This window comes from Cebus imitator, unplaced genomic scaffold (genome assembly GCF_001604975.1).
Source record: "Cebus imitator isolate Cc_AM_T3 unplaced genomic scaffold, Cebus_imitator-1.0 Scaffold193, whole genome shotgun sequence".
NCBI lineage: Eukaryota > Metazoa > Chordata > Mammalia > Primates > Cebidae > Cebus > Cebus imitator.
The window spans coordinates 3,584,457-3,604,366 of NW_016107508.1; the positions used below are offsets into that span (position 1 = coordinate 3,584,457).

Sequence of the window (19,910 nt, forward strand, 5' to 3'; positions counted from 1 at the left end):
ATAGACATCTCAGACTTGATGTGTCCAGAATTAAATCTTCATCTCTCTTATCTGCTTTTGCTCCTTCTGTAGTCTTCCCCATCTCAGGAAATAACCATTTCATCTTCCAACCTCAAAACTTTAAATAAATTCCTCTCTTTATCATTCTACCTCCAATCCCTCAGCACATCCTGCTGCTTGTAAAAGATATTCAGGATCCAACTACTTCTCACCACCTTTTACTCTAACACTCTGGTTCAATGTACCATCATCTCTTGCCTGAAATATTGTAAGGGCGTTTCCTATTTCTCTTTTTCTGTCCTTGACCAGCTGCAGTCTGATTTCATTCAACAAAGTAGGCAGAGGATGCTTGTAAAACATTGTCAGATCATTTCACCCCTATGCTCACAGCCTACCAGTGGCTTCTTGTCATACTCAAAAGGCAATTTCCTTACAGTGGCCCTCAAAGCCTCTTACTTACCAGTCTGAGCTCTCCTGCTAGTTTCACCTTCACTCTGTTTAGGCACAATGGCCTGTTTGCTCATTTGGACCAATAGTAGAAAAGCTCTCCATATTTGCTATGATGCTCTTTTCCAGATATTCACACGACTCATTCCCTAATTTTCTTTAGGTCTTTGCTTAAATGTCATCTCTGCAGTGGAACCTTTACTGACAATCCTCTCTGGTCACCTGCTTTAAAACTGATTAATCCCCAGCCTCTGGGACTCCCTTGCCTTTATTCCCTTCCTTATTTTTCTCCATAGCACTTAACACTCTCTGACAGATTTCTACCTGTTTTTCTCTTTTCTGCTCTCATAATATAATGTAAGCTCCAGGAGAGCAGAGAATTTTATTGGTTTTATTTACTGTTGTATCTCAGCATCCAGAATGATGAATGCTTGACACATTATAGATACTCCATACATATATCTTGCATGAATAAATGAACTCTCAGGTTATCTAAAACTTGGATTTTTCTTTGTTTCATGTTACTGTTATTCTTAGTTATTAAATTCTCTCAAGAGTAAATACTCTTTATTGTAGAATGAAACTTTGCTACTTGTTGCCCAAAGTGAAATCTACTCTGAAGATTCCTGCTGATAAGCATCTACTTCAGCAGTTAGAAATGTGTGTGAGAAAACTCCTGTGTCAAGAAAAAGATAAAGATGTTCTGGCTATTGTAAAAAGAGTAAGTATCACTCTTGTGTTTTTTTTTGCATTAAGGTAGTAAGAATCATAGCTTCACTATTTCAGCTTGACAAGTAGCAATATATTAAAATATTTTTATCCTTGCTAGAGTTGTAAGAATTAGTAAATGATTTGGTTTATATGTGCTACAACTGGATATGAAAGTTTCTTCCAAAGGGCACCTAGATATTAAATTTTTATTGCTAGTAATATAAGCCCATGAGAGAGAGAGAGTTTCACAAGTTAGGTGCTCAATAAACACTGTTCAATTAATAATACATATTTTATTTATCAGACTTTCTATATAAGTGATTATAATCCAGTAAAACTTTGTTGGTGAAATTGGGAAAATCACATTTTATAGAAACTTATCTCTGGGAGGGCCCTTAGAGTTAATTCAGGAGTCTGTTTGACTTTATATAAGTTCTATGCCTAGAAATACTGTGTCTGCTTGAGATCATATTAGTAAGTAGCAGAACCAGGAGGATTAGAATAGAGACCTCTTACCTACCCCTGAGTGCATTTCTTTGTAAATGATGTAACATTGTACCTTATGAGCTTTTTGTTTGTTTTAGCATGAGATCTTAGTATATGGATTCCTTGGAAATGTTGGGAAAACTAAAACAGTAAAACTTTGGGTTAGTGAGCCACATCTTAGAATAATTTTTACTCTTCAAAAATTGTTTATGCTGAATATATAACTAATATTTTTATAAGTTAAAGTGAAATTATTTACTTTTGTGAATCTGAATATAAACTTCAGGACACATAGTGTTTGAGCATTTATTTGTAGTAAGGGAAATTTCCTTATTAATGTCATAAATAAATTAGCATACATGGTGAGAAAAAGTTCTCATTTTTTCTAGAAATCATTGCCAGATGTTACATGAAGAATCTTTTAATTAAGTGATTTAATGACAGTATTAATTAGTATAGTTTTAATGAAATGTGAATTCTTCTTTCATCAACTAATATAATCAGAAATACCTAGAGTTGGATGTGCATTTAAATGTAAAAATACATACACACACATACTCTCTCTCTCTCTCTCTCTCTTGTTTTTATCAGGTAGTTCCTTCCTTACTATTTAATGTTTAAATATAGAAGTTTAGGCAATGGAGTTAACTTGTCAAAATAATAAACTTGAGAGGGTTAATTAGTTTTTCAGAATAATTTATTAATTCGAGAGACAATATAAGCTAACCCCATACAGGTGCAACAATAATGTAATTAAATTGATGGATTATTAGTCTTCAGTGGATTGTTCTGGAGTACAGCTCTTATTTTAAGTATGCTGCATATAATGAAGTCAGTTTGTCCCATGGAAATTCTGTAGTATAATGAGATATTAGTATGGAAAACTCCCAGGAAGCTACACAAAACTTTTGGATAAAAATGGAATTGTTTCATCAGTTTTGTAATATGAGAAGTAACTTTAGAAAGAGAGTATTTCATGGCATACATTATGAATTTTTCATAAATTTCAGCAGAAAAAGCTTCCAGTAAATTTTATGTTTGTAATGGATAGCTTTGGATTTATGCATATCCAAATGTACTTTATTTTGGCCATTAGAGTCACTCTTGTAGAATAAGTTTTAGAAGTACTGTACTCTATCAGAGACAAAACCCTTGGGTTAGATTGACCATTGTTTTGATTGGAATAATTTGTTTCAAACTAGTATATTCCAAAAGACAAATAATAAATTGAGAGAATATTTTCAGAACAGATATACAATTTCTACAGAAGGGAACTAGGATTATTAAGCCAAATGATGGCTTGCTTCATTCATACATAGCTAAAAGACTTTTTAAAAATTCAAAAGCTACAATATATTTCTGAAAATTCAGAAAAGATTGGCACTAGGGCTTACTAGAAATGAGTTAGATTGCATGAATTTGGTATTTGAAATATGCCTGTAGACTTGGTCTTCTTAAGGTTAAAAACTTTCAAGTTAAAATTGACCCTGCCATTATTGTATAAAGGTTGATTGTAAGTACAGTGTAGAATTGGGCAAAACTTTAGAATTTTCTGACTAACCTTCCCCATAGTGCAGAAGTCTCCTATTTGAAACTCCCTCTGCAAAATAACTTGCTGAGAAATGACTGGTTCTTTTAATTTAATTACTTTTGAATAATTTTAAGAAACTTTTTTTATAGACTGTATTAGAGTTGGACAGAATGGAAATGTCTATGGATGCTGTAAGTATACTCTCTTCCTTTTTTGTGTTAGTCCGTTTTCACACTGCTGATTAAGACATACCCAAGACTGGTCAATTTCCAAAAGAAAGAGGTTTAATTGGACTCACAGTTCCACATGGCTGGGAGGCCTCACAATCATGGCAGAAGGCAAGGAGGAGCAAATCACATCTTATGTGGATGGCAGCAGGCAAAAAGAGAGCTTGTGCAGGGAAACTCCCCCTTATAATATCGTCAGATCTTGTGAGACTTATTCACTGTCATGAGAACAGCATGAAAAAGACTCACCCCCATAATTCAGCCATCTCCCACCAGGTCCCTCCCACAACACGTGGAAATTAAGGGAGCTACAAGATGACATTTGGGTGGGGACACAGCCAAACCATAACACTTCCATTGAAAGGAATATTTTAAACTTGGCAGAAACTCATCACTAATGTTTTACAATTTCATTTTAAAACTTTAAACAGTTTCAGAAAAAGTTTTATGAGAAAGATTTGTTGGATCAAGAGAAAGAAAGAGAAGAACTACTTCTTTTGGAAATGGTATGTTTTTTCATATGCACACATAAACTCTTTTCTGAATATTAACTGTGTTTTGTTATTAAACTTAAAAAATGATTTCTTTCCATTTCACCATTTCACATTACTGTTGTTTTCTTCTTAAATGACTAAAGAACAGTCCCAGTTTTCTGAAATCTCTTCTTTTAAGAACTAGAAAGAAAACTATATTTGAGAGCCTTTTAAAAAAACTACTGAAGTATAATTGACAACTACGTATATTTAAAGTATACTATTTAATGAGTTTTGACTTATCTATAAAACTATCACCACAGTGAAAAAATATGAAACGTTTCTATTCCTTTAAAGATTTCTACCCCTTTATAATCCATGTCTTCTACTCCAGTCCCCAGTAACCAGTGATCTAGTTTCTGTCACTATAGATTAGCTTGCATTTTCTATAATTTATATAAATGGAGTAATCTGTTACGGTATTAATACTATTTTTGGTCCTGCATCTTTCTACCAACATAATTATTTTGCGATTTATCCATATTGTTGTATGCGTCAAGAAGCCATTCCTTTTTATTTCTGAGTAGTAGTCTATATTATGGATATATCACAATTTGCTTATCCATTAACCTTTTTGTGTACAGTTGGCTTACTTCTAATTTGGGGATATGACAAATATAGTTGCTTTGAACATTAGTGAAGAAGTCCTTGGGTAGACATGTTTTCATTTCTCTTGGGTAAATACCTAGGAATAGAATGGCTGGATTGTATGGCCTGGTTAACTTTAAAAAAAAACAAAAACAAAAACAAAAACAAAACAAAACTGTTTTCAAGTGGTTGTACCATTTTATATCCCCATTGTCTATGGTAAAAAGCTTTAGTTACCAGCCATGCTATTGGGTATGTAATGGTATCTCATTGTTTTTTTTAAATCTCTTTTTACATTCTTGGTGCCTAGAGATGTCAAGCATCTTGTCTTCGCTTACTGGCCATCTTTCTCTCTTATTTGATGAAGTTTTCAGAATTTTAAGTGGCTTATTATTATTATTATTGAGATGTAAGAACTTTTAATCCATTCTGAATATAATTTCCTTGACAGATCTATATGTTATGAGTATTTTATTGGAGTCTGAGTTTTATCTTTTCATTTATTAATGGTGTCTTTTGAACAATAGAAATATTTAATTTTGTTGAAGCCTAGTTTATCAATTCTTTATTTTACGGTTCTTTTTTGCTCCAGGAATCCTTTGTCTGTCCCAAGATCATAGACTTTTTCCTGTGTTTTCTTTGAAAAAATTTAGTTTTAGGTTTTACATTTAGGTTTATGATTCATTTTAAGTACATTTTTATATAAGATATGTTTTTTTTCCCATGGGAATATTCACTTATTCCAGCACCATTTGTTAACAAACCTTCTTTTCCACATTGAATTGCCTTTGCATCCTTAAAAAATATTAGTTGTACACATATGTATTTATTTCTTGACTTCCTTTTATTCTGTTCCCCTTATTTATAAGTTTATCTTTTAAGCAATACCAAACTGTCTCGATCACTGTAACTTTATAGTGTTTTCGAGGTTTGGTAGGGTAAGTTTTCCATCTTTGTTCCTTTTTAAAATTGCTTAGGCCAGTCTAGGGCCTTTGAATTTTGGTATGAAGTCTAGAATTTATTTCTAGGTATTTTATGTTTTTGGCATTATTATAAATGGAATTATACCTTTTTTATTTCACTTTCTAGTTTTTTGTTTTCTGGAGTGTAAGAATACTGTTGATTTTTATACATTAACCTTGTATCTTATAAACTTTCTAAATTTGTTTATTTGTTCTAGAAATTGCTTTTTAGATTTTCTACAACTAAGATTTTCTATGTAAGTCATTGTACCTTCTTTAAATACAGCAAGATTACTTCTTTCTATTCAATATTTATGCCTTTTGTTTCTTTCTTTCATCTTATTGCAAGGTCCAGGACCTCTAGTAAAATTAAAGTGGTACAAGTAGGCATCCTTGTGTTTTTACTGATCATAGGGGCAAACAGTTCGGTTTTTCATTATCAGGTATGATGGTAGAAGTAGGTTTTATGTAGATGCCCTTTCTCAGATTGAGGAAGTTACTTCTGACTCCTAGTTTGCTGAGAGTTTTTTATGAATGGTTGTTGCATTTGGTTATATCTAGAAATGATGTTTGGCTTTTCTCCTTCATTCTGCTAATACACTGAATTACACTTATTTTTCAAATGTTAAACCAATATTGTATTTTGGAGATAAACTCTATTTGGCAATGGTTTATTATCCTTTTTCTTTATTGAATTCTTGGTTAATGTTTTTGTTAAGGGATTTTACATCTGTGTTCATAGATTCAGTGAAATTGGCCTGTAATTCCCTGTTTTGTCATTTTTGGGATCAGATTTGGTATTAATGTTATTCTGGCCTCATAAAACAAGATGGATGGTATTCCCACCTTCTCTATTTTCTGACCAAGTTTGTATAAATTGGTTTTATTTTTGCCTTGAGTGTTTTATAGAATCCATTAGTGAAGTTATCTAAGCCTGGAGTTTTCATTTTGGGAAGTATTTTGATAATTGATTCTATTTCTTTAATAGACATTAGATTATGTAGATCTTCTGTTTTTTCTGTTGTCAATTTTGCTAAATTGCTTCCCCCCCACTCCAGTTTACATGTTATTTAAACAAATCTGTTGTCATGAAGTTATTTATAATATTCTCCTTTTAATTATGGTAGTAATCTATGGTGATAACCATTTTATTGTTGTGCTAGTGATTTGTGTTCTTCCTTTCTCCTTTTTTCTGGAATTTGTTTGCTGGTTTCTCTAGAGATTTTAATATCCATACCTAACCTTTTACAGTCTACATAGTGTTATTATTATCTCATGTCACTTAACAATAATACAAATCTCTTTACCCTCTCCACACCCATTCTTCATGTTACAGTTGTCATATGAATTATGTCTGTATTGAAGTCCCCACCAGTGTTGTAATTTTGCTTTAAGTTGTCATATATATCTTGAAGAATTTAAGAGTATTAACTTCTATGTTTACTCAGATGTTTACCATTTCCAGTGCTTTTCATTCATTGCTTAAGATCTAAATTTTTCTCTGGTATTTTTTTTTCCTTCAGGCTGAAGAATTTTCTTTACCAAATCTTGCAGTGCAGATCTTCTGGTGACAACTTCTCTTATTTTTTCTTTATCTAAGATATCTTATTTTTACTTCATTCCTGAAGGATATTTTCACTGGGGATAGAAGTCTGGGTTGACAGCCTTTTCCTTACTGCATTGTAATAATGTGTTTCTATCTGTCTTCTGGCCGCTATAACATCTGATAAAATATCTACTCTCATTTGAATTGTTTGTGCTTCTGTATGAAGCATTGTTTTCTCAGTATTTTTTCTTCAAGTATTTTTTTCTTTTATCTTTTGTTTTTAGCAGTTGGCTTTTGATGTTGTCTAGGCATTATTTGCTTGAAGTTTATCCCATTTGGATTTGCTTATCTTACTGAATCTGTAAACGTATATCATTCCTGAAATTTGGGAAGATTTAGTCATTGTTTATTTAAATATATGTTCTATTTCAATTTTTCTGTCTCTTATTTCTGGGTCACTAATTGCATATATATTAGATCTTTTATTATTGTCCATAGACTTATGAGGCTTTGTTCTTTCTCAGTTTTTAAAACACTCTGTGCTACTCAATGTGAATAATTTCTCTTGATGTATCTTCAGTGTTGCCAACTCTTTCCCTGTCCCCTCCATTCAGCTGCTGAGCCTATCCAGTGAATTTTTTTATTTCCAGTATTTTTCAGTTCTAAAATTTCCATTCGGTTCCTTTTATATTTTCTATTTCTGTGCTGAGAATTTGTGTGCTTAAAGGGGAAATCCTCTGAAAAGCAAAGTTTATTATTTCAGCAGTCTTTCAAAACAAGATTAGAATTCAGGATTGCCAGTGGGTGAAGCTGTAGGGAAGACTCAAAAAATTTTAGGACCAAATGACCTAGCCCAAGACAAAAACAGACAATAGAAAGATACCCACAAATAATTCTGATATTGCAGCTAGTAGGCAAGGACTTCAAGATAACTGTGATTAATGTGATCAAGATAATAGAGGGAAATATGTAGAAAAGGGTTAACTCTGTTAATCCCACCCAGTGAAGTTTTATGCTTTATTTCTGTTTTAGAATTTCCATTTAATTTTTTTATATAGTCCACATCTATGTGGAAATTCTTTATCTTCTTTTCTCCATGTTTTCCCTTAGTTTATATGTGTACTTGAAAAGAATGTTTATTTCACACTTGTTGACTATATGGAAATGACCAAAGTAATGGTATTTTGCTAAGGAGAATACTGTAGTATTCTGTGCATGTCAGTTATACCAAGTTTGTTCAGAACTTGCTGTGTTTCTTGATTTTTTTGCCTATTCTGTTGGCATAATGGGCTCCTGTGTTTTGGTAATGGTTTGTTTTTTGATATTGGAGCTGGTTATACAAGTGTGTCTATTTTGGGAAAATTCATTGAGCTATGAGTTTGTACACTTATAATTTATGTACTTTAAAAAAAAAAAAAAAAAAAAATAATAATAATTTATGTACTTTATAAAGAGATACATATATTTATATATGTATATAAAGAGCTATATATATTTATATGTAAAAGTACACTATATATATTTTATAAAATAATGAAATATATAAAATATTTCAAATAAATATATATATTTTATATATATTTGAAATATTTTATATATATATATATATATATATATATATATATGTTTTTTTTTTTCTTTTTTGAGATGGAGTCTCATTCTGTCACCCAGGCTGGAGTTCAGTGGTGCAATCTCAGCTCACTGCAATCTCCACTTCCTGGGTTGAAGCGACTCTTCTGCCTCAACCTCCCATGTAGCTGGGATTACAGGCATGCACCACCATGCCTGGCTAATTTCATAAATGAAACTTCCTCATGTTGGCCAGGTTGGTCTTGAACTCCTGACCTCAGATGATCCACCCACCTCAGCCTCCCAAAGTGCTGGGATTACATGCGTGAGCCACTGTGCCTGGCCTCTCTCTATATATTATACTTAAATAAAGCATTTAAAAATATCTGAGACCATATTCTTTTCTCTCAGTCTTTTTAAAGAAAGATATTATTTAACCATTTACCAATCTGAAATGGAAATGACCAAAGTAATGGTATTTTGCTAAGGGAAATTAGTAAATACCTTCTAGAAAATGAAGGCTCATTATTACAGAGGTACCAAACTCATTGTTTTAGCTTGACAAACCCCCAAGGACCCTGAATTTTTTAGACACCAACATTGAAAAAAAAATACTTCCTTTTTATGAACTTTATTTGAATCTTGAATGCTTAATTTCTCAGAACAATTTTCTAAACCTATTTAAGTTGTACCTTTAATACAAGATACTGTCTTAATAACAGGAACAATTAGAGAAAGAAAAGCAACAGAATGATGGAAGGCCCATGAGTGATAAAATGTATGAAAAGAAACGTAAGTAGTTTTTCTGTCTTCACCACTTAGTTACAAAATTAATGTTGCATCCTGGTATTCTGAAACAATATGCTGAATTTTTTATTTATATGGAAAATTGCTTTACTTTCTTTCATTTTTCAAAAGTCAGTTTGAAAATTGGCTGCTTAATGTGGTACAGATGTTAAGAATACATGAATGAAAGACAGGAACCAGAGTGGATGTTCACATCCTTCAGAAGAAAAAATTAAAGCTTGATAACAGCTGTAAGATTGTGAAATTGATCACTGAATAACAAAGATTGAAATATGTAAATATTACAAAGTAAGAATATTTGGAAAAGAAAGCTCCTTAGGTAGGGATAATGATTCATATTATCTGGGTTGTATTGTATATTTATGGAGATTAATAAGGACTCAGAGGAAATTATAGAATTTAAAACAGAGTTTATTTTAGGTAGAGACACTAAGACACCAACACAAAGTCTGCCCAAGAACATCCCCATTTCTGTTCCTGGACCTTCTTCTGTCACCCCATCAACAAGTAAGAAATAACTTCTTTTCATATCTTTTTAATAATTTTTCTTCCTTTTATAAAAATTAATTTCTGGCAAAGTCACTCTATTAGATGAGATATAATAGGATAAAATATCTCATTCTAAAGCACTTTTCACCTTCTATTATTAGTTGTTTTGGTAGTTCTTAATGGATAGTATCGGTAAGAGATACTTCAGTGAGCTCAAACTAAGGAAAAAAGGGCTAAAGCCATCTGTGTTTTACTAAAAGTGATGGTAGTTGGGGAGGGAATGGAGGTTGGGGCAGCTAAGGATGAACTTAATACATTTTCCTTTTTTCTGCTTATTACTCTAGGTAAAGAAATCAAGAAATCCAAACTGATTCGAAGCCAGTCTTTTAATAATCAAGCTTTTCATGCAAAATATGGCAACTTAGAGAAATGTGCAAGGTATGATCTCTCAGCTCTTCAATTTTTAACATAATTTTTATCTTTATTCACATCTTCATATATATGAGTTTACATTTTATAAAAATCAAAATTAATTTTGAGGTTTTTTTATAGGCCAGTATTTTGTCAATTTTCTTCTGTAGGGATTGTTATATTTAAAAATAAGAGATGTCCACCAATTTTCACAAAAAATAGGTATCCTGGCATTCTATGAAGAATGCTGCCATGATACAATTTAATAATATCATAGAATTAATCTGTGTATTATTTCATGAGGGAAGTAGTACTATATCACATATGCCATTTAACTTTTAATAGGTATGAGTATGCCCCATTTTCTAAATATGTATGGACATCTATTTGCTACTAATATTGTTTCTGTCTATAAAGAAGCCACATGCATGTTCATATGATAAAGTGATCACAGCAGAATTGTCCTGACAATAGATGAATGTCTGGCTTCCCCTTTAGCCCAGGAGACAAAATTACAAGCAGTTACGATTAGGAGAGAATCAATATAAATTAAATTACAATGATTTTTTATATGTGCTGTATAAACAGCTATATGTCAATTGACATGTAAAATAAGTTTAAGAGACAAATATTTTTAAAAGTATTCCTTTGTCTATCAAGATAAATGCCATCTTTCAGAAAAAAGTATTTTTCTTTTATTAAAGATAGCTTCTTCCAGAATTTTAGCTGTGTTTTGGGGCATTATCAATAGATCTATCAAGAGTACCTAGCCAATAGAGTGATCTTAAGGTAGAAAAAAGAGATTATAACTAAAGGTAAGTTTTATTTCCAAGAAAATTTTTACCCATCTTAGCTGCCTTGCTTGAACATCAAAAGAAATTCTGATGAAGCAAAAGTTTAAGGAAATGCTTTTAATTTATAGACAAAGTAAGTGTTATGAGGCATGAGTATAATAAAACAAATGAGAAATAAAAGCAACAACTGTTTCATAAGTAGAGGAAAGCATTAAAAAGAAGAGTAAAACAGCGCAAGTGTTAGATGACTGAGATTGTAAGAAGTGTGTTTTTATATTTTAAACTAAATCATGTTGTTTTCTAGTAAAAGTTCTACAACAGGATACACAGCTTCTGTCTCAGGGTTAGGAAAGACTTCTGTGCTTTCATTAACTGGTAAGTAGCAATCTAAGTTCTTCAAAAACTTGCTAAATTTAATAAAATATGATTTTTCTTAAATGAATTATTTCTTTACTACTAGATGCCGTGTTTTCCTAAATTTATATCGTTATCATATCCCTAAGAAATTAAACTTTTCTCTAGCAGTTGAGAAAATATTTGACTAAACTATTTTGTCTTCAAGGTAAAAAGTCAAGGCTTGGAGTTTAATGCTTTTAAAATAGAGGAAGAACAAAAGTGATAGGGTAGGTTTTACCAAACTTAGAAGGCTTACTGAGGCACAGACAAAAAGATTTTGCAATGATTTTTAAGGAGGTTAAAAACAGCAGGACTTCACTATAAATCTAGATGAACAGCTAAACATTTACAGTATTATGTATTTAGAAGTTTATGGCAGAGGTCAGCACATTTCTCTGAAAGGCCAGAGGGTAAACATACAGGCTTTGTTGGCCAAATTGGTCGGTCACAGTTATTTTATTTTATTTTTTTTGAGACTGAGTCTCGCTCTGTCGCCTGGGCTGGAGTGCAGTGGCGTGATCTTGGCTGACTGCAACCTCTGCCTCCCAGGTTCAAGCGATTCTCCTGCTTCAGCCTCCTGAGTAGCTGGGATAACAGGGGCATGCCACCACGCCTAGCTAATATTTGTATTTTTAGTAGTGACAGAGTTTCACTACGTTGGCCAGGATGGTCTCGATCTCTTGACCTTGTTATCTATCTGCCTTGGCTTCCCAAAGTGCTGGGATGACAGGTGTGAGCCACTATATCCAGCCCTGTCACAGTTATTGAACTCTGCTGTTGCTGAGTTAAAGCAGCCATAGACAGTACATAATGAATAGATATGGCTGTGTTCCAATAAAACTTTATTTACAAAAACAGGCCGTGGGCGAGATTTGACCCACAGACTGTAATTTGCTGACCTCTGGTTTATAGAATAGATTATAGAATTATACTACTAATAATGTAGAATATATTGCTGAAATTACTAGTGGCTAAATGTGTGTTTTTAACTTTATGCCTTGGAAATATTGGTTGAAAATTTTACTGTTAATCTATCGTAATTTTTTTTAGTATAAATAATAGTGAACCTGCTCAAAGATCTGAAATTTTTAAGAGCTTAGTTACATTTTCTTTTAAGGTTGCATTTTGAGTATTCTGTCATCTTTAATTTTTTAAAAATTCTCATGAAGAATGTATATACTCATTAGCTGTTCTGTAAACAGTGTTTCATTTGCTGGAACAGAAAATCTTTCTAGCATTAAAGCATTGACATTCATGTACAGTATATAGAGTGGTTCTCCAAGGTGGACTATGATTATCAGAAGAATTTGGTAACAGAAAGTTGACAAACTAAAATTTTCCCCATATCTTGGACTATATATAATAAACCCATTGATTACTTTCAGCCCAGTAAAGCAGTGAATTCTTTAGGTCAATACTAAGGAACATTCAGAGTTTAAGAACTTTATTTAAAATACAGAGTGGCTGAGAAACGGTCACAGCCAAAGCCTAAGGAGAACTCACAAGTAAATGTGATGTATTCTGGATGGGATACTGAGGTAATGGTGTGGATAATTATAGATGTTCATAAGGCGTTCTTCAGACTTGGATGGATCTCACCTGTCCTCTTGGCACTTCTTCACTTAGCTGTATTGAGCAAGTGAACATATTTATTTATGATCTGGTAACATTTTTTGTTAAGAAATTTCTTTGTCAAAATCATTAAGAATATTGATTCAGAAGTGGTTTTTAAAAGTTTTAATTATGTGCATTAGTTTTCACTTTACTAGTTTTTAAGTGAACTTGAGAACCAAGAGAGTAGATATGGTCCACAGATTCTAAAACTTACATCCAAAGTCTTAAATGAGGTATTTTATGAAATATATTAGTCTGTTCTCATGCTGTTAATAAAGACATACCCAAGACTGGGTAATTTATATAGGAAAGAGGTTTAATTGACTCATAGTTCCACATGGCTGCAGAGGCCTCACAATCATAGCAGAAGGCAAAGGGGAAGCAAGACATGTCTTACATGGCAGCAAGCAAGAGGGTATGTGCAGGGGAACTGCCCTTTTATAAAACCACCAGATCTTGTGAGGCTTACTCACTGTTATGAGAACTGCATGGGAAAAATCCACCCCCATAATTCAGTTACCTCCCACTGGGAGAGACCCACTGGGTCTTTCCCATGACATGAGGAGATTATTACAGTTTAAGGTGATATTTGAGTAGGGACACAGAGCCAAACTATATCATGAGAGTATTTTATTTAAATATTTGAAAAATATTCTATCTTAATATTATTTTTAGTTGAGGGAGAACTGTAGGTTGAATGAAATATCTCCTAGGGTTCTTGGTTAGAAAAAGTGCTTATTATTGTTATTTATTACTTAAAATAGAAACCGAAAAATTTTACTGTATAGTAACACATCTACAAAGAGAAAATGGAAGCAGAATATCTTTTAACAAATGTGTCAGGTATTTGCATAGAGAATAGATCTTATTTAATTGTGGGACTCAAAACAGGCTTCAAGATGATTGTGTCATTTGAGATCAACCTTAAGGTATGCTAGGATTTTGACAGACAGAGATGTGTATAGAATAACATTCCATTCACAGCACCAGTCATAAATGAAAGATGATTGTTGGTGTTTTCAGGGAGCAACAGTTGACTAGTTTGGTTGGAGTGTGGAGTGAATGTAAAGGAGTAGTGTTAGATGAAACTGTAAGGAAAGGTCAGAGTCATATTTTGGAATGCGAGATTGGATACTTTTTACTTAACATGAATCCACTGTTTATTGTGTGGTGACTTCTGGCCTGTCATCAATTATACCACTCAAAACTGTTAAGGGAAGTCTGAGGAACTGTCACAGCCAGAGCCTAAGGGGAACTAACAAGTAAATGTGATGTAGTATTCTGGATGGGATCCCGAGACAGAAAAAGTTGTTATTAGATAAAATTACAACTTCTATGGATTTTAGTTAATAATGTATCAGTATTGGTTCGTTAAATATAATAAATATAGCATACTTATATAAGGTGTTAATAATAGAGGATATTGGGTGAAGGGATATATGAGAATTCCTTATCTGTCTTCTCAATTTTTCTGTAAATCAAAACTGTTCTAAAAAGACAGTTTATTTAAAAAAATCATTTATAGTATCTTCAAAAACACTAAATGCCCAGGGACAGATTTAACAAAATGTGCTACATATACATAAAACTTTAAAACATTGCTGAAAGAAGCTAAAGACCTAAGTAAATGGAGAGGTGTAACATGTTTATGGATTGAAAAACTTAATATTGTTCCAATGTCACTTTTTTTCTAAATTGATCCAGAGATTAAATGAAATCCTAATTAAAATTCTAGTAGTCTTTTTGCAGAAACTTATAGGCTGATTCTAAAAATCTGTATTGAAATGCAAAAGGACCCCAGCTTAGCCAAAATAGTTTTGCAAAAGAAAAAGCTGGATAACTTAAATGTAAGTTTGATTTCAACAATTACTATAAAATTCTGGAAATCAAGACATTGTTTTCTATGTTGTCGTATATAGTAAGTTGATTTTAACAAAGGCTTCAAGATAAATCAATGGTGATAGAATAATATTTTTTTAAATGGTGCTGGATGGGCCAGTTCCTTGAAAGACACAATTCATCCAGGCACGGTGGCTCACACCTGTAATCCCAGAACTTTGGGAGGCAGAGACGTGTGGCTTACCTGAAGTCAGGAGTTCAAGACTAGCCTGACCAACATGGTGAAACCTGGTCTCTACTAAAAATACAAAAATTAGCTTGGCATGGTGGCATGTACCTGTAGTCCCAGCCACTCAGGAAGCTGAGATGGGAATCACTTCAACCCAGGAGGCGGAGGTCGCAGTGAGACGAGATCATGCCACTGCACTCCAGCCTAGAAGCCAGAGAGAAACTCCATCTCAGAAAAAAAAAAAAAAAAAAAAAAAAAANAAAAAAAAAAAAAAAAAAAGGAAAAGAAAACAGACAATTCAAGACTCACACAAGAAGAAATAGACAATCTGAATAGGCTTATATCTATTAAGGAAATTGAATGAGTAATTAATAATCTTCCAGAACAGAAAACAACTAGCCCAGATGGGTTCACTGATAAATTCTACCAAATATTTAGGGAATAAATTATACTAATTATCTGCAGTCTCTTTTACAAGATAGAAGCAACACGAATACACCCTAACTCATTCTGTGAGGTCAGCATTACCCTGCTACCAAAATCAAAGTCATTCCAAGAAAAGAATACTAGATACCAATATCTTTCATGACTACAAATGCAACAATCACCAAAACATATTAGTAAATCAAATCCAACAATATATAAAAGAATTACACATCAAAACTGAGTAGGATTTATCCCAGTTCCTGTAATACATCACACCAACAGTCTAAGGAAGAAAAATCACATGATCATACTAATACATGAAGAAAAGACATTTGACAAAATCCAACACCTATTCATGGTAAAAACCATCAGTAAGCTAGGAATAGAGAACTTCCTCAACTTTTAAGGAATATCTACAAAAAAATCTACAGATGACATCACAGTAGTGAGGAACTAGAAGCTTTCTCCCTAATATCAGGAACAAGACAAGGATGTCCTCCTCTCACCATTCCTTTTTATCATCATACTGGAAGTTCTAGAAAAGGAAAGAAAAGATATACTGATTTTCGAAGGAAGGACTCAAATTGTGTTTGGTCACAGATAACATGGTTATCTATGTAGAAAATTCACAAGAATTGACAGAAACACTTCTGGAACTAAGAAGTGATTATAGCAAGGCTGCAGAATATAAAGTTAATATATGAAGGTCAATATAAGGTTAATGTACAAAGTTCAATATGTCCTATATTCCAGCAATGAAAAAGTAGGAATTTAAAATTAAAAGCACAATACCATTTACATTAGCACTCAGAGAAGTGAAATACTTAGGCATAACTCTAACAAAATATGTACAAGATCTATGTAAGGAAAACTACAAAACTGATGGGAGAAATCAAAGAACTAAATAAAGAAGGAGATATCTCATGTTGATTGCTAGAAAAACTCAATATTGTCAAGATGTTAGTTCTTCCCAACTTGATCTATAAACTCAATGCAGTCTCAGTCAAAATCCCAACAAGCTATTTGGTGGATATCAACAAACTGATTCCAAAGTTTACCTAGAGAAGAAAAACCCCAGAATAGCCAACATAATAATGAAGAACAAAGCTGGAAGATCGAGACCACCTGACGTCAAGACTTACTATAAAGCTACAGTAATAAGACAGTGTGGTATCGGCAAAAGAATAGTCAAATAGATTGAAGGAACAGAATAGGGAGCTCAGAAATAGACCTATGTAAGTATAATCACATGATATTTAACAAAGGAGCAAAGCCAATGCAATGGAGAAAAGATAGTCTTTTCAAACATATGCAGATGGACCAATAAGACACCCGCATGCCAAAAAAAAAAAAAGAAAAATTAGATTTTTCACAAAAATTTATTCAAAAATGAGCCACTGTTTAAATGTAAAATGCAAAACTATAAAATTCCTAGAAGATAACACAGGAGAAAATCTAGATTGCCTTGCTTATGGTAATGACATTTTTAAATACCATGTCAAAGGCACAATCTATGAAATAAAGAATAAGCTGGAATTCATTAAAATGAAAACTGCTGTTTGAAAACTACTGTCAAGAGAATGAGAATGCAAGCCACTGACTGGGAGAAAATGTTTGCGAAACACATAACCTGATAAAGGACTTTTATCTAAAATATACAAAAAACTTATGAAACTTAACAGTAGGAAAACTAACAGCCTGATTAAAAAATGAGCAAAGACTTGAACAGATACCTCACTGAAGAAGATATGTAGATGGAAAATAAGCATATGTAAAGATGTTCAACATCATATATCATAAAGTCGATACAAATTAAAACAATGAAGTCCCACGACACACCTATTAGAATGGTCAAAATCCAAAATGCTGACAGCAAATCCTGGTGAGGATGTGAAGCAGTGGGAACTCTCATTCATTGCTGGTGGGAATACAGAATGGTGCAGCCACTATGGAACATCAGTTTGGTAGTTTCTTACAAAACTAAACATACTCTTGCTATATGACATAGCAGTCACGCTCCTTGGTCTTCATCCACAGAAGTTGAGAACGTATGTCCACACAAAACCCTGCACATGAATGTTTATATAAACTTTATTCACAATTGCCAAAATTTGAGAGCAAACAAAATGTTCTTCAGTAGTAGATGAATAAGCAAAGTGTAATACATCCAGACAATGGAATATTATGCAGTGCTAAAATGAAATGATCCATCAGGCCATGAAAAGACATGAAGGAACCTTAAATACATACTACTAAGTGAAAGAAGCAAATTGAAAAGGTAGCATTCCTACTATATGACATCCTGGAAAAGATAAAACTATGGAGACAATAAAATGATAAGTAGTTGTCAGAGGTTGGGGGGAAGGAGAAATGAATAGGTGGAACACAGATAATTTTTAGGGTAGTGAAAACACCCTGTATGATCCTAAAATGATAGAAACTCATTTCTATATTGTCCAAATTTATAGCATGTACGCCATCAAGAGTGAACTCTAATGTAACCTGTGGACTTTGGGTGATAATGACGTGTCAATGTAGGTTCACCAATGCAACAAATGTACCACTGTTGGGGGACAGGGAAGTTGGGAGGCTGTGTATGAGTGGGGAGATATGCGAAATCTCTGTACCTTCCAGTCAATTTTGCTGTAAACTTAAAACTGTTCTAAAAAATAAATTCTATTTAAAAAGTGGTGCTAGAATCAATGGATATCCATATTAAAGGAACAAAAACAAAAACACACCCTGAACGTTAATTCTTTTAAAAATTTGTATAAATTTAAAGCATACAAGTACAGTTTTATTACATGGATATATTACATAGTGGTAAAGTCTGGGCTTTTAGTGTAACCTAATAGTGTACATTTTACACATTAAGCAATTTCTCATCCTTCACACTCTCTGACACTCCCACCCTTCCTATTCTCCAGTGATAAGTATTCCCCATTCCACGACCACATGTACATGTTATTTAGCTCCACTTATAAGTGAAAACATGCAGCATCTGGCTTTCCATTTCTGTGAATCTCAAATCTTATCTCACACTATACACAAAATTAACTCAAAATATATTATAAACCTAAGCATAAAGAAAATATAGAAGAACGTCTTTGTGATTTGGTAATACAAAAGATTATCTTGACCATAAAACAAAAATATTAGCATACTGGGCTTCATCAAAATTAAAGCATCTGGGTTTGGAATAGAGCGTTAAAAATAAAAGGCAAGGCATAGATTTGGAGAAAATATTCATAGTATACATTCCAGACAAAGGATTTGTATCCAGAATATACAAAGATGTCTTTATAAAAATTAGGCAACCAATTTTAAAATGGGGAAAAGATTTGAATTTGAACTTCACAAAAGTTACACAAGTAAGTGCATGAAAAGATGCTTAACATCCTAATCATTAGGGAAATGGAAATTTAAAAGCAATAAAAAATAAAAGTACCCACGGAGTTACCACTTCACATCTGCTAGAATGTCTAAAACTAAAAAGACATAATATCAAGTGTGTGTGAGGATGTGGAGTAACTCTCCAAAATTCTCATATGTTCCTGGCAGAAATGTCAGGAAGGAAAAGAATGGTGGACATTAATTTGGTAGTTTCTTAGGAATTTAAATATATATTTAGTATGTGACCCAGCAGTTTCACTTCTAGGCATTTACTGAGAAGAAACTAATACATATGTCCACACACAGACTTGTACATGAGTGTTCATAGCAGCTTTATTTGTAATGTATAAAAACTGGAAAAAATAGATATGTCTATCAACAGATATTATGGGTAAACAAATTTTGACATATTTACACAATACCAGTAAGAAGTAAAAAGGAAGAAAGTATTGATACGTAAAACAGGAATTTCAAAATTATGCTGAATGAAAGAAACCAGACAAAAAAGAGTATATACTGTATGTTTTCATTTATATAAAATTCTGGACAATGCAAACTGATTTATAGTTGACAGGAGTGGTTTGGAGAGGGAGGAGGAGGATTGCGATGGGGTATGAAGGACTGTTTCATAGTGATAGATGGGCTCACATCTTCATTGTCATGATCTTCATGGGGGTGTACATATGTCAAAACCTTAACTTTTTGCTCTTTGTTGTATGTAAATTATACCCTCATAAAATTGATTTAAAAAGTGAAAAAGGGCCGGGCGCGGTGGCTCACGCCTGTAATCCCAGCACTTTGGGAGGCCGAGGCGGGTGGATCACGAGGTCAAGAGATCGAGACCATCCTGGTCAACATGGTGAAACCCCGTCTCTACTAAAAATACAAAAATTCAGCTGGGCATGGTGGCGC

General features: G+C 33.0%; 1 protein-coding gene across 3 annotated transcripts in view; it reads left to right on the plus strand.

The window, feature by feature from the left end:
• Positions 1-19,910, plus strand: part of PPP4R4 (protein phosphatase 4 regulatory subunit 4) — a 115,913-nt gene that overhangs the window by 90,945 nt on the left and 5,058 nt on the right. For all 3 annotated transcript variants that reach the window (XM_017547010.2, XM_017547013.2, XM_017547012.2), the window contains 7 exons: positions 1,024-1,168; positions 3,325-3,366; positions 3,834-3,908; positions 9,323-9,392; positions 9,828-9,914; positions 10,241-10,334; positions 11,406-11,476. In XM_017547010.2, the coding sequence (XP_017402499.1) occupies positions 1,024-1,168; positions 3,325-3,366; positions 3,834-3,908; positions 9,323-9,392; positions 9,828-9,914; positions 10,241-10,334; positions 11,406-11,476 (584 nt within the window). The remainder of the gene's footprint in view (positions 1-1,023; positions 1,169-3,324; positions 3,367-3,833; positions 3,909-9,322; positions 9,393-9,827; positions 9,915-10,240; positions 10,335-11,405; positions 11,477-19,910) is intronic.